This window comes from Arvicanthis niloticus, chromosome 9 (assembly GCF_011762505.2).
Source record: "Arvicanthis niloticus isolate mArvNil1 chromosome 9, mArvNil1.pat.X, whole genome shotgun sequence".
In the NCBI taxonomy this organism is placed as follows: Eukaryota; Metazoa; Chordata; class Mammalia; order Rodentia; family Muridae; genus Arvicanthis; species Arvicanthis niloticus.
The window spans coordinates 63251137-63266188 of record NC_047666.1 but is presented as its reverse complement, the minus strand read 5'-3'; the positions used below and the strand labels follow the sequence as shown (position 1 = coordinate 63266188).

At 44.9% G+C, this 15052-nt stretch overlaps 1 protein-coding gene across 5 annotated transcripts in view; it reads right to left on the bottom strand.

The window, feature by feature from the left end:
* Positions 1–15052, bottom strand: part of Ano2 (anoctamin 2) — a 338029-nt gene that overhangs the window by 200682 nt on the left and 122295 nt on the right. For all 5 annotated transcript variants that reach the window (XM_076940592.1, XM_034512071.2, XM_076940594.1 and 2 more), the window contains one exon: positions 9165–9229. In XM_076940592.1, the coding sequence (XP_076796707.1) occupies positions 9165–9229 (65 nt within the window). The remainder of the gene's footprint in view (positions 1–9164; positions 9230–15052) is intronic.

The window sequence follows — 15052 nt, the reverse complement described above, 5'->3', positions numbered from 1 at the left end:
AAGTTATCTAAGTTAGGCCCCAAATTGCAAATCTTCCCAATCATGTATTTTTGTCTTCTTCATATTTACACCTAATACCTCAAACTCAACTACATGACTTCTCTGATCAGCCTTCCCAAAGCCAGTTCCTAGGCCCTCCAAAACCTCCAATCACCTTGCCTCAGCCCTGCTTGTTTGATATGACTTATAGTTCTGTGACCTGTATCAGAAGGTGTTTCTTAAGAACTTGTTTTCTCATTATCAAATTTCAAAATCCCCATCTTCTCTCTTCCTGGAGGCTTCAATGCCCAGTCTGAAGTTTAACATCCAGAAGACCCTTGACACAGACATGTTCTCTTACCTTGTTAACAGTTGTTGGGCTGTTTTAAGAAGCATCTTTGATAGATTATGTTTGTTTTGACACCCCCTACCACCACCATCACCAAAGCAAGCAAGAAGGGTAAGACATAGTTCTTTGCAGAAAAGGTACCCTATCACATCACACTTTTCGAGCCTTGGGTATCATGTTACTTTGACTGAAAAGCAAAGTCATTTCCACCAAGTAGAGATTCCCCCCCCCCCTTCACACACCTTGCAAGAGCCAGGCTCCATATGAGACCATGGAAGCATCTTAAGTTTGTTTTCGGTACTAACTGGCTTGGGGGAGTAACTGCTGAAGCTTCTACTAAAACAACTCAGCAGATTTGAGAGTCCGGAAGAGAAGCCACTCTGTTGGCCAAACATGGGATTGACAGCTGACAACCTGACCTCACAGAGGCAGTCAGATTAAAAGATGGTCAAGCACTGACATGAACAACAAAAGCAGACCCCTGAGGCGCCCATTATTATCCTTGCAGAGCTCAAAGGGAAAAGTGTGCAAAGACACCCCCTCCGGAAGCAGAGCTAGGCGATAGTCAACAAGCTGTGTTTGTAAGTAGATCACACATGGTTTTCCTGGGGATATTGACAATTGAAGGGATGGACATGAGGTAGCTGGGGACCCAATTAGCCAGTATTAGCTGGACAACTCTCTGTAGCACTTCCCACCACTCGGGACAATGGAAAGAACAAGTATCCAGAGACACACGGATCTGGAGCCGAGCTTTCTCTGTGGCTTTGGGAATCCCTTATCTCACTAAGTTACACTCATCACAAAATGGAGGCAGTATTGCCCACTGGGTAAAGCTGCTATGAGGCACAGAAGACACACACGTTAAGTGCATATAGAAAACACGTGTAAAATTCTGCTACTTCAGGGAGTACTGTGATCTCTCCTCAGGGAACAGAGAAGCAGTAGCTCTGTTTAAATACATGTGGAGCCCTCACCGCTGTGTTTGTACAATGTCTCATCTAAATTCCTCATGGTCATACCATGGGGGCAGGGCAGTTATTGTGATGCTATCATAGCTAAGGAAACTGAGGCTGGAGAGAGAGTGGGTTACCCAAATATTACACCAGTTGGAGGAAAGCTTGAGTCAAACACTGCTTTTCATTCTTTACCCACTGCTTCCAGAATGAAGAAAATTCAGAGGCTGGACCCCCAGGGTCTGATGCAGGTCATTCTATCCATCTTCAACTTTACAAACACAAGCCTTACTCCTTCCCCGTATTCTTCCTAGAGTAGGGAGTTCTTAAGTCTGTATCTTATAGATGCTACTTCTCCAAGTCTCTGGTCTTGGTCCTTTGTCTTCTGTGAAATACTTGCAGCCTGGTAGTTTCTTTGGGTGCACTGGCCTAAGTTCGACACATGACATGAATAGCCACCCAATAAAATGACTATAACTTTGGTTTCTAAATGGTTTTCTGAGAATGTCCAGGGTCTTCGGTGCTTCAAAACAAGGAGTTCAGGTCACCTCCAGCAGTCTTTGCTCACACCCATGGGCTCATCACCCTGAAGGACTATCTGACTTCTCTGGGAGTCTGTTCTCCCACCATGATATTTTCCATGTGCTATCTTTATGCAGCCTCCCAGCTATTTTTTTCTATGTTTTTTTTCCAGCCCTCTCTCTGTTCCTTATATTCCCAAGAAAAGCCCAGAAGCTATCTACAAGCCTGGAGATTTCCCTTTGAACTTGGGGTCCTTGGGAGTAGAGCCACACTTAATTAGTACCCATGGCCACTGAGAATGTTTGACAGTGCACAACTTGTGAGTTGGCTTTGCCACACCATGGGAACAGCGTGTAAGGCTCTGTCTCTGAGGCTCCCTGCTCCTTGAGTCCTGAGGGTAAGCATTATGCTGAGGCTCTTAGAAGAGCCAGTGTCCTGTGCAGAGATGTAGAAAGGCCTCAGGATGTTTGTTATTAGTTTTTGGGTTGTCTTTTTTTTAATGAAAGAAATTAAGCCTAGGCTCATGAAAACAGTTAAAGGGACAGTGGCCATTTTCAAGTGCATAAAGAGGTGGCCTACATAGTAAGAGTATGTTAGCTATCCGTCACTGTGGCAAAATACGTGAAAGAGTCAACTTAAAAAGAAGAAAGGTTCATTTTGGTCCGTGGTTTCTAAGCTTTCGGTCTGTGGCTGATTGGTTCTACCATTCTAGGTTCTGTAGTAGCGTGGCACATCATTAAAGGAGTGCATGGCAAAGGAAAGTTCACTCATGGCAGCCAAGAGTCAAAGAAACATAAGGGGACTAGTAGAATCCCAATGTCCTCATCAAGATGGGGTTTTTTAGGGGTGGGCAACCCATTCTCTCTCTCTCAGAGAAATGACGTGATGGCCTGAAACTAGTCACTAAGCTAACTCTTGAATGTTTCACCTTTTTCTGATAGAACTATGGCTTGGGATAGCTGAACTGCATTTTGCATTATGAAAAGGACATGAGCCTTTGGGAAACAGGAATAGGATACTATGCTATGGAACTATACTGCAAAGGCCTATGTTGCTATTTGGGGACCAGTGGGACCGGTGGGGAAATGTGTTCCTTCATCCAAGGATGGAGTCAGGTCACAGGAGGAGTAATGTTTGGAGGGAATATTGGGGCTCCAGACCCTTTCTGACTCTGTCTCTCAGCTGCCACAGGTAAATAGGCCTCCACTGCCACATGCTGTGCCTATGATGTGTTTACATACACCCCAAGTAAGTCCAATGGTACCAAACAACCATGGACAGAAAGTTCTGAAACTGTGAGCCAAAATAAACTTTTTTAACATTTAAGTTGACTAACCCAGGCATTTTCTCACAGTTATGGAAAGCTAAGTAACAAGTAGGTATTCTGATTCTGTACAAGAACCAGAAGGGACTTTGCAGAATTCTGGTTCTCTCTCCATGACTTTCTAGTGCCTTGAAACCTCCAGCAGAGTAACAAGCTGCCCTGTTAAGCAAAGTCATCCCTATTAGAGAAGAAAAAGAAGCCACCTCTGCTGCCTTCACTACGCATTTGCTAAATACCACTGCAAACAGGACTCTCCATTCCTTCCACGACCACTAAAATGTCTGACTTTTAAGCTTTGTCCCACCTCTATGATGTCATTATTTGTCCAGGGATTCTATTGCACACAAAGACCAAAGAGGCACAAAAATAACCATATGTTTTTTCTAGATAATACCAGTTACTTCCCCTGATTAAAAAAACAAGACTTGAGTTCCAAAGACAAGGAGCTGCTGATCTAAATAGCTCCTTCTCCATCTGCCTATGGAATTCTGGGTCAAAATGGGAAATGTTAGTAGCCTGTTCGTACCTTACAACCCAACATCTGCATCACATGGCTGATGCTACCAGAAGGGTCAAAGTTTGGTTCAAAACAGGAGCTACCGATTATGGAAGGCTACTGTGAAGCAAAGAACTCCATCCTCACAAGTCTTGGGCTGAGGCCTTACACAGAAGCTTCGAACGTTGGACCTCAACTCCTGTGTCTGTTGGTCAGCTGCCAAACCAGAAGCAGCCATCCTTCTCACAAAGTACAAACTGGAACCAGCTTGTGCTTCATGGAGAAAGATAGAGAAATCAGACTGCCATTGAGACTTTTTATGATTGAATTTAGCCAGCACCTTGAGCTACCAGACAGACCAAAATGTATGACATGGACCATTCTGGTCCTTCTTGACTGTTACTGCGCCCAGAAGTTGCCTGTTTTTCTCTGCCTCCTCCTGTCTCACACCCTCAATGATAGAATGTCTATATAGTTTTCTCCAGAATCATGAAGTACAATGTCTTTCTAGGTGCAAAATGTTTCTTAGTTAAATACAATCTTCCAGTGCTAAGACTCACAAAAAGACCATGGTCCTTGTCATCACCATGCTTAGTCTCCTCTGGAACCAGCCTTCCCTTCCTTCCAACCTTGGGCTTCCCACTAGCTCACAGTGCTGAGCAAGGGCTAAGAGACAGGCAGATACAGATGAGGGCTCTAAGTCAAGCATGTGAGCTGCCCATCCCTAGTCAAAGGTAATAATGGATCTGTCTTTGTATCAATGTGACTTCTGGCAGTAATTTCAAGCTAAATACTGTGTCCTCGTATAGAGCAGTTTGAGCTGTCAATAAAGATACAGACTTCAACATCAGTCCTTCAGAAAGCAATTCTGATTCAAGGCCCGCCTCTTCCAGGAAGTCTTCCCTTACTCTGCAGGAGCACTTATCCACTTCCATTCTGCACCGTACAGTTAAGTATGTTTGCTATTGTGGTCTTGATCTGCCTCATTCTTCTTGCTCATCCATCTCCCTATATAATGGCCAGATCCTGAAAGCCACGGGCTTTACTTTAATTGATATACCTTCCCGTAAAGCTGAGCAAAGAGACTTGTTCATTCTGAGCATCGGTAAATGTGTACTGCATTAAGATGAATGGCCTTTCTAAAACCCACGTACGTTTTGAGGAGAAGGCAACAGGACTCAGGAAATAATTAATTGTGAGTCAATCAACATTTTTCCCCTGTATTTTCTCCTCTGAACTAGCTGTAGACCTTCCCAAACTTGGCCTGCCCTACAAGGAAACTTCCTGAACAGGGATATAGCCAATTCTGTGACCCACCTGGAAGGACTTTAATGATAATGATGGTGGTGGTGGTGGAGGTGGTTGTGGTGGTGGTGGTGGTGGTGGTGGTGGTGGTGGTGGTGGTGGTGGTATGATGATAGTAATGGAGTCGAAGGTGTCACAGTATAATTGTGGAGATCAGAGACACCTCTTGTGAAAGTTGGTTCTCTCCTTCTACCTTTATGTGAGCTCCAGGGATGGAACTTGATTCCTAGGCTTGCACAGCGGGCCTATTTATCTGTTGATCCATCCTTCCAGCTCCTCCAGGATGTATTTAAATGAGTTACATTTTAGAGAGGAAAACTGAGACACAGCTATAGAGGATAGATTGGATTCCACAGTCTGCTGTGGGAAGCCCCTTAGAATACAAGACAAGGACAATTACTGAGCCTGGAAGAAGGAGGTGGGAAAGCCTCTTCCTGTGAGCCCAGGGTCCTACCGGGTCTAGGCTTTGAAAATTCTAGAGCTATGTAAGCAAGGTAGGGCATATGGCCATGCAAAGTCTCTAGATGTTGTTTCCCCATAGACCTTATGTTAAGATCATTGTAGAAACAATTCCATATCTTAGTGCTTTGATCCTGACCCTGATTTTAACTGCAAGAATCCTCACCCATGAGGAAGTTGACCCTGGAAATAGGAAAGAGTAAAAGCTGTGTCTTCTTCAGATTTCATTAGGAAACACAGCTGTTGGGCATAGTGAAACTCCTCCTTATATCAGCCCCCTCCCCCCATGAGCAACCCCTCCAAAGTCAACAGGTTACAATCTCTCGAGCCTAGCACTTCCAGAACCTTTTCTACCTTGTGTTGTCAAACTAGGCAAAGGCAGATACACACACACACACACACACACACACACACACACACACACACCATCAGTTTCAGCAAAGTACAGTTAAGAGCAGAATCTAATTCGGAAGATATTTAAAGGTTTGCCTGAGACTTTTCAAAATCTCAAGATGAAGAAAACCAGCTATGAGCACACAGCCGTATTTGTGAAGAGCTAAATCTTGGCTCTGGCTCAGATCTGTTCAAATGTAAAAGGCCCCAGGTCTCCAAGCACCCTAGAAAATGAAGGTCATCTTATCTCCATCCTAACTTATTGCGGCCTGAAACAGAGCATCGGAGGCAGAAGCCTGCTCTTCTATCTGGGAAGACCCTCTTCTGCCCCTGAGGGAGCTCAAGGGCCATGTGTTGATGTCAGACCTCGTTCCTCTATACTCTTGGTCATGAACGGTTTCTGCTAAGGCACAATAGCTACTGGTTAGACATTCCCAGAGAGATTATCTGGATTGAATTGCACCCATGCATCTGAGTCCCTGCCAGGTCCCTCCCTAGAAAACATTGCAGAAAATTCTTGCAAGTGTGCACATTCATGCATGGCCTTCAGACCCCAAGGATTCTAGGACAAATGTAGGATCCAGGGTGGAGAGACCCACCGGGCTGGAGAGATCATCCATGGTCTCACAGTGCAGCCTGCTGGGCACCAGTGATGTACAATTCATGGAGATAAGGGTAAAGGGTATCTGCACCAGAATAGGCATGTTTGTCTCCCCTCTATAATACTCAATTCCCTTTAAGGAACCCCTCCCTCCAAGCCTCAAGAATAGACTTCAAGGCCTATAATGGTAAACAATAACTAGTCTTGACTCTTTCAGCACACAGCACAAGTGCACATACAAGTGTTCTAGAATGTACCAACCCAGTGTGTCAGTTTTCATCCACCCTTCAAGCTACACCCGAGTGCAGCTTCTGCATGAGGTACAAAGAGGCAGGACACCACACATTAGTAAATAACAACCACACAAAACGTGAGTGTGGAACCCATGATGGCTCAGAGCAGGGAGCCATCAGCTTAGTCTCTGCCAAGTGGTTCTTTTCTAGTGGTGGCAGAGGAGATGAAGAAGAAGAAACAGGAGAGAGGTACCTTTAACATTTGCGAATGGGAAGACTGGGCATGGTGGCACACACCTATAATCCCTTGCACTTGAGAGGCAGAGGCAAGCAGATATTGGAAGCCAAGGCCAACCTGGTCTACAAAGAGAGTTCCAGGACAACCAAGGATACATAGAACACCTTGTCTTGAAAAACCAGGAGCTGGGAAGGGAGGGGAGGAAGAAGAGGAAGAGAGGGGGAATGAAGAGTAGGGGGCAGGGATAACCGAACACCTTGGCTTTTGTGGTTGGAAAGAGGTTGCAGAGGACTCTAGCAATCAGATAAATTAAGACAAAGTCATTTGAGAAGAGTGTGGAGTGGAGGGTTCATCCTGGGACTCACTGAGGGAAAAGGGGCTGTTCCTCACATGTTTCACCTTAGTTTTCTCTTTTTGGAGTTCTCTGGGTAACTGCTTATGGCCCCTTGAGAGCCTCTCCCCAACACCTTCCCTGACGGCAACCCTTCTCTTTCAAGCATTTTTCTGAGATGTGAAAAATCTCAGGCCACTGGCTAGACAACTGCCTGCCCACCACCCACACACTACGAAGTGTTTATCTGACCTTCACAGGGTCTCCAGGCTCAGCCTTCCTCCCTTTCTTAGCAAGGCTGCCTGTCCTGTGGACAGCCTCCAGCTCTGCTCCAGTTCCCAGGGTCGAAGCTAGACAGAGCTGAGCTCTCCAAATCTGCCCAGAAACAGGGATCCCCTTCCCCCAAAGGCAACTCATCCCCTGCAGATGAGGGTCTTTGGTGACCAAACCTCAGTGCATATTGGAGTCATTTCCCACATAACTAGCAGGCAAATCACCTGAGGTCTATTGGGGGCGGAGGGGAGATGGGACTTTCTGGGAGGAAGAATATTTTGTTTTTTTACTCACAGTTTTAAAAACAAACGGGTAGTTAGACAAAACAGGCGACAGAGGTGGGTGGCCACTTGAGATGCCAAGAGAAAGAGATCAAAGCCTACTGCAAATGGAGGAAGCAGACTCTGGGTGGCCCTGGGGACAGTCTAGGTGGCCCATGCTAGGCAAAGGCAGCCAGGAAACAGAGCTGCTGGGTGATGAGCCTCAGTCAAAGACACCCCAATCCTTGCTCCCAGGCTCAAGCCCTTCGTTTAAAGGATTTCAGCTGGAAAGAACACCTGCTTTTCTCAGTTCCTTAGGAGGGTTCACACATCACATTGCAAGAAGGTGAACCTGACCAGACTGCTGCATCCCACCCCCATAGTGCTTTCTTTCTCTCCGATTGGAATTCATGCCATGGACTCAATCCTTTGGCGGATGCCCCTTTCCCAAAACAGGGCAGTGAACCAGGAACATTCACTGTGTTTGCAACCTTGCTAATTAGATCATTAAAACTGCCACAGGGACTCCTGTGGTAGGGAGGCCATTATGTTGGTCTGTAACCTCAGCTTTCCAACTTTTCCAAATGATTGCCTTCTACCAAGTTAGCGCATAGATTCCCTCAGTTCAGCCTCTCCAAATCTTGAAAAGAAAAAAAAAAAAATGGCTAGTAGCGTCTGTGCCTACATCTGGCCCCGAACCTCCCAACTTTCCCATGCTGCTGTCTGTCATTCTGTCCAGGAAGAAGCCTGATATACACCAAGTTTCTAGATTCAGGAAATCCAGAATCTAGGCTCTTTAACCATTTTAAACTAGTCAGAACTACTGTATTCTAGTCAGTTCTTTAAAGGAACGTTCGTTGATGCCTTATAAAAGCTTCAGAAATTTCCAGGGTGCCTAATGAAGAAGAGATTCCAGAACTCAGGCTTCCTATAAGTTAGAAACGCTATGAAGAGTCCTTAGTCTCTACCAAACCCATCAAATTATCCTTTGTATGCATTGCCACATCTTTCCTTCCCCCCACCCCCCACCCCTGCACAGCAGTGTGTCCATTTGGGTACCACTCGAGGTTCTATCTAGTCCAGGTGTTTTTCTTGAAAAAAGAGCAAGATAGACAGTTCTCTTTTCTTCCCAAAGAGCTGGCAGGGAAATTGAGACCATGATGGTCATCTAATGATGAAGGTCTTATCATATCAGCCTGCATCATCTCCTTCCCCTTCCATTCCCCCAGCAGTCCCTGCATTACTTCCTCAACCATAAGACACAGAGCAAGTGTACATACACAACATAGCAAGAACCGGTAGGTACCTCTACTAAACAGCTGACTACCAGGGACCAAGATGGCTGACAGGGTATTGGTTAGGATATGCATCTTAAGTATTCCCCCAAAGTCACACACACACACACACACACACACACACACACACACACACACACACTCACTCACCTGATGAGGTCAATGGGTTGAAATTTGTAAAACACTCCATAGCGTGCCCATTCCTGATACAGCAGCTAAGCAAGAAAAATAGGACAGCAGATTAGCAGTGAGACAGGCAACTGTTCTATTTTGTCCAATGTAAAGTCAACATGTTACCCCTACAGCCTCATGATGCTCACATAAGTATATACAAAGGCAGAAGGCTACAGGGATTTGTGTCTCCTTCCCTAAATAATAGAGATCACCAATGAACATCTAGAAACACCCAGGTATCTGATAAGCCTCACCTCTATCCCTTGTCTTGTCTGGTGCAGCACACAAGCCCTGACACTCACTGTTCACCCATTCAACAAGTAGTCACTGAATGTCTCCTATATTCCAGGCACTGTTCCAGACCCTGAGTGTTGCAATAAAATACATTAAAATCACCGTTGCTATGGTGCTTGGACCTGATGTGGGCAGACAACTATAAATATATAAGATTCATAAATGTCATTAAAATAAATCAAGATAGGAATGATATGAGGGGGGGACATTGTTTTAGATAATAAGATGGACAGAGAGTGCCTCTCTGAGGAGGAAACATCTGAGCTGAGACCAGAGGGAAATGGAGAGAACACTCACATTCCCTGTGCGTTTCCATGGAGCAACATAGGATAGCAGAGAAGGCTGTGTGATCAGGACAGAGTAAACACAGGGAGAATCATAGGAGGTGACTGTGGCCGAAGGTCCCACAGGTGGTGCTAGAAGCTGTCATGATAATTCTGGATTTTGAAGGAAGCTCCTGGGAGACTTGCCGCTGAGGGGATTGCACAAGGTTCATCCTGACTGTTATGTGGAGAAAAGACTAAGTGAGCAGGTAAATGGGAGGCTATTGTTGGAATGGTCCAGGTTATACTCACAGAGGTGATGGCTATACTCATAGAGGTGATGTGAGACATTTGATGTTGCCTATTGATTCACGACTGAATTAGATGGAAGTTGACCTGGGGACTTGAAACACTGTGATGTATTTACTGAAAGGGAAGGGCAGTGGAAAGAACCAGGCTAGAAAGGCAGAACCCAAGGTTTACTTTAGGATGTGTTCAGTTGAGATGCTTTCTGGCCATCCACATGGATGTTGAATCATCAGCCAGGTATAAAAATCTGAGTGCATAAGATGGTCTGGACTGGAGAAGTGAAATTGCTAGTTATCAGAGAAGAGATGTTCCACAAAGTCGTCACATCCCCTAATAATAATAATAATAATAATAATAATAATAATAATAATAATAATAATAAAACAAGTACAGAACTAGACACTCTCAGTATTAAGGGACCAGGAGATGATGAAGAAATAGCCAGCAAAGTGGTGAGGAAGAAGAGTGAAATGTGTAACTAAGAGAAGAAAGTCTCCAGAAGAAACAGGCAAGCTGAGTGAAATGTCGCTTATGAGTCAGATGAGACTGGAAAAGAGGCCATTGAAGTCTACAACTTGGAGGACACTAATTACCTTCAAAAGAAAGGTTTTAGGCTAAAAGGAAGAGCTAAGTCTGAGTGAACGCCTACAAAAAAAAAATTTAGGCAGGAAACAGTACATACACCAAACACGACAGGCCATCACACCATCACACGGCGTGGAGCAACTCTGGCAGAAGCAAGCCACACCTCCTAACAGTTCAGTTTCAAATCCCTGGCTATCTTTCAGTCAATCATCTATCAATAAATCTGGTAATTTGGTAATGAGCTAACATTAGAGCTCAGCAGAGCATGCTGGCCAGATACTGGTGGCTGATCAGATAATAAGTCTAGAATTACCTGACAAAACCATCACTGATTTGTTGTGATTTTTATGTTCTTTACATATCACGAAGAAGCCCTGAGGAATTCTTCCAAGGAGGGCCTGTACTCTAACGAGTCCTAGCCTGTGAAACACCGGCCTGACAGCAAGCCCTTCCCTCTCACCTATGATCCTTTAAAGACCTGCTACTAAAGCTGAAATCAGAACCAGCACTCCTACTTAAAGCCTACAGAATTTTACTGTCATAACATCTCCCAGACACTGTAAAATACAACCAGAAACCACGCAGGATGATGAGACAAGGCATTCACCAGCAGTTACTGTTTGCAAAGGGGGAAACTCAGACACAAAGGGGCTTTCAACCATACGTGAAAGCTGAGGGAAAGGTCTAAACTCTCAAGTTCTGACTCTGCTCATTCCACAGTGGTGGCCTCCGGCTTCACTCCTGCTGCTGTGAGTGCATTTAATCCTCTCCATATCTTTGATACATCTGCTCCCAAGAGAAAAACCTGAGCTCCCAGCACCTCGTCGTTATAGAGATACCACTTGGGTCTCCAAAGGAGGCTAGCTTGCGTAAGAAGGCAGGGTGAACTGAGCTCCCTTGAGGATCATTGGGCTATCACTGCCCATCTCATGGGCTCTGACCTTCAGGGAAAATGCCCACCTAAGTCACGTGTCCAGCTCAAACCTGAACCTGAGGATAAATTTTTGTTGCTTGTCCCACAGGGAAAACTTAAAAATGCTCCACAAAGCCAGTGTGGCCCTGGTGGACTCAAGATCACACAGACAGGTCACATCAGAAGGCCTGCTGCTGATGGGATTCTGGTCTTGTCATCAGACAAAGTCCCCAACTCAAGGTAGCATCCGCCAATCACAGGTGACTATACCCATAGCTAGAGCCAAGTAAGCTGCCTGAACTTGGTAGAGAGGGCAGGACAAACACTCAGCTGAGCGTCATTCAAACACCAGTTCTGCAGCATGTACCCTGGCTATCCACACATACTTCAACTGCCTGCATGGGAGACAGGAAAAGAGGAGAAGGTTGCTACTGGTTCCTCCCCCAAGAATTTCATTCATAGACAGAGAAATGAATCGTGACAAATTGCACGTCCCATGGTCCCCAAGGGAGACATGCCCTGTAGTCTCAGCCCCATGACAGTAAGCATGCTGTTAGCAAAAGGCAGGCAGACAACCATGGTGACCTGTGTCGGTTTCTTTAAGCATGCAGAGCCTAGAACCTTCTGGTGTTTTAATAAATATATTTTCTCACTTAATGCTATATCATATTCTCTCTCCATCAATTGGTTAAACCTGCACATAAGCCAAAGAGAGGTCGCCACTCCTTACCAATGGATGGGACCTTCTGCCATGTTCTCAGATGACGTTCAGGCACAAGTGTCTGATTGTTTGTGACAGATCAAAGTTCTCCCTACCCAAGGGGTTTCATGTCTGACAGTGAGCCTCTGATGTAACTGTTTCGTAAGACTGTAAAAGACCCAGGTGTTACAAGTCTTTGTGATGTTCCAGAGTAACAATGTGTTGGGACTCATGGTCCACCCTGAAGCTGCAGGGTTCTCAGTGAGTAGTTAGACCCACCCAAGATGGGCAGAAAGTTGCTAACTGCAGATACCTCAGAGAAAATTGTGGGATAGGATGCAGACAGAGGAGAGTAGCTTCCATGCACAGATGCTCAGCGGCCTATTAGAACATCTGGCAACTATCTGGGCCAGATAGTTCTTCTCCTACGGTATATGTAAGTGGTGTAGCCTGGCAGTTAATCTTCAAGTAGGTATCCCACATGAAAATGCCACCCTGGTATAAAGACACTCTCAAAATGCAGAACTGGCTCCCTTCACTCTCTTGAGTGACCTGTTTACTAACTATGCACTAGAGAAGAGGCCTACTTGAAGAGGCAGAGAACCCAGAGCCAAGGGTTTCCAAAACCCTGAAGAAAATCACATTCTAGTATTGCACTGATGGTCGTCTCCTCTACAAAGGTGTGGCGCCACAAGGAAGCCAGGCGGCCCTCAGAAGATGGTAGCAGCCACTTCTCCCGGGTCCTCTGGGAAAAGAGGCAGCTCTGATAAATGTGAAAAGAAGCAAGTGGCTGGAATCCAGAGGGATCTGTGAGTGCCCTGTTCCTGTTGCCCTGGCTTCTAGGAAGGCAGGAAACCCCTGTAGAGGCTCCTCTTAATTACCCTCCTTGAGGGGAAGGAGAGACTGCCAGCCCCTACCTGGGCTGAGTCACCACATCTGCAAAATTGTGCCAGGCAAGCTGGAGAGGGAGGAACTCAGCACTCTCCAGGGCCTCTAGGGTCCCCTGCAGTTGGCCTGACAGGAGCTGGCCCTAGGGAGATCATGGGAACAGACATGAATTACAAGGAAAGTGTGAAGGATGTATTTAGGGCAGGGTGACCATCTTGCGATACAGTTTCAAACTATCCTCAAAGGACCCCAGAGAAGCCATCCCACCCCAAAGCACTATATCCTCCAGCACCCAAGGTTCTTCTCAAGGACACAGCTTCTTAAAGAAGTGGGTCATGACCCCATGTGGAGTCGCTTAACTAAATGTGGGGTCATGAAAAAACATGACAAAGGCAATAGTCTCACAATAGAACTCAAATGTGTAATGCACGTGAGGGGTTTCCGGAGGCGCGCACTTGAGTTGCATGGAGCTAGCCTTGATTCTGAACTACACATGCGCTTTGCACCGTGCCTGCCTTTGTACCGCATACCACCGACAAACGCTGCCCGAAACCCCTCAGCTTAATTGGAGACTACCGTGTGTTATAAATTGCAATGTTTTTCTGCATGCAAAGTTTTCTGCCCCTTTAGAAATATAACAAATTCATTATGGAAAACAAGGACTTAGTATTTCCTGGCCATCATTCTTGGATGTCTATCAGATTAGTCTATCTTTAGAATGTGTTTTGCTGAATGTTTGGTTTTTAAAATTGCAGCTTGAGTTGCTGAATTTTATTTTTAAAAAATCATGAAATTGGAAATTTAAGATTAGGATAGAATTTCCAACTATTTTGGAGACAGTCCTAAATCGATGTCTGCCACTTTACACTACATATTTATGCATAATGGCACCCTCAGTATTGGCAATTATAAAATCAATATATCAATGAACCCTGAGAAATGTGAAGGCTGTTCTATGTCCTCAGTATCAATATTCATCCAACACTTTGGGGGTAAAAATAAATAGAAACATTTATCTTGTTAGCATATGAATGTGCTTTGTCTTTAATAAATAGTATTTTTTTTTCCTGTGATCCAAGCTCCATCTGTTCCAGCCTCCAGCCACTTTGCCTGAGAAACATCTTAGGTACTCCCAGTTGATTTATTCTAAATAGACAATTTAGTTTTTAAATTTCGAAGACAAGGTGTTAAGGTGCTTGAAAGTAGAGTTGTTCTCTCATATGACTTCTGAAGATGACAAAAGTAATCTCATTAGAAATGCTTTGCAAATACCTTAGCGAGGCTGTCAGAATATAAGCCTCCAGTTATTCCCTGAATTGTGATAACATAAACATATATGTATGCCAAAGAACTGATTAAAATAAATCTGTTTTATTATGAATAAATGTTGATTCACATACCTATTTTATGTACCTGTGTACCCCAATTAATGTAAAATTTTTCTAAAGCAAAATGGATTGATGGTGAAGTTTAAGCCTTTCTCTAGGCTATAATGTAGACACCCCTGCATATCAGTCACAGGAGGAAGAGGCCTTCTTAACAGAACTTGTGCTGATATGACTAAAGACCTCTATCAGTGGGCTGGTAACCACCGCTTTAGTGATGACACCACCCACAATCATCTATAAACATTTAACCACTCTCCTGTCCTACCTAGATATCAATTTCCTCTCTTGGGTGAACAGAGGGAGGAAAAAAGTGTTTATTATCCGTCAGGGATTCTCCTATCCCATAGCACGACAAACTTCTCTTTTCTACCCATGGCCCAGGCAGAGAAAGTAAAGGTACCAGGCTTGGCCACCACACCTAGGTAAAAGCCGCACAAAGGGAATCTGTTGTCTTCAGAGACACTGGTTCACCTGTGTGCAGCAGCATGCCATCAGCTCTGGGAGTTAACTAGCAAGATACAACT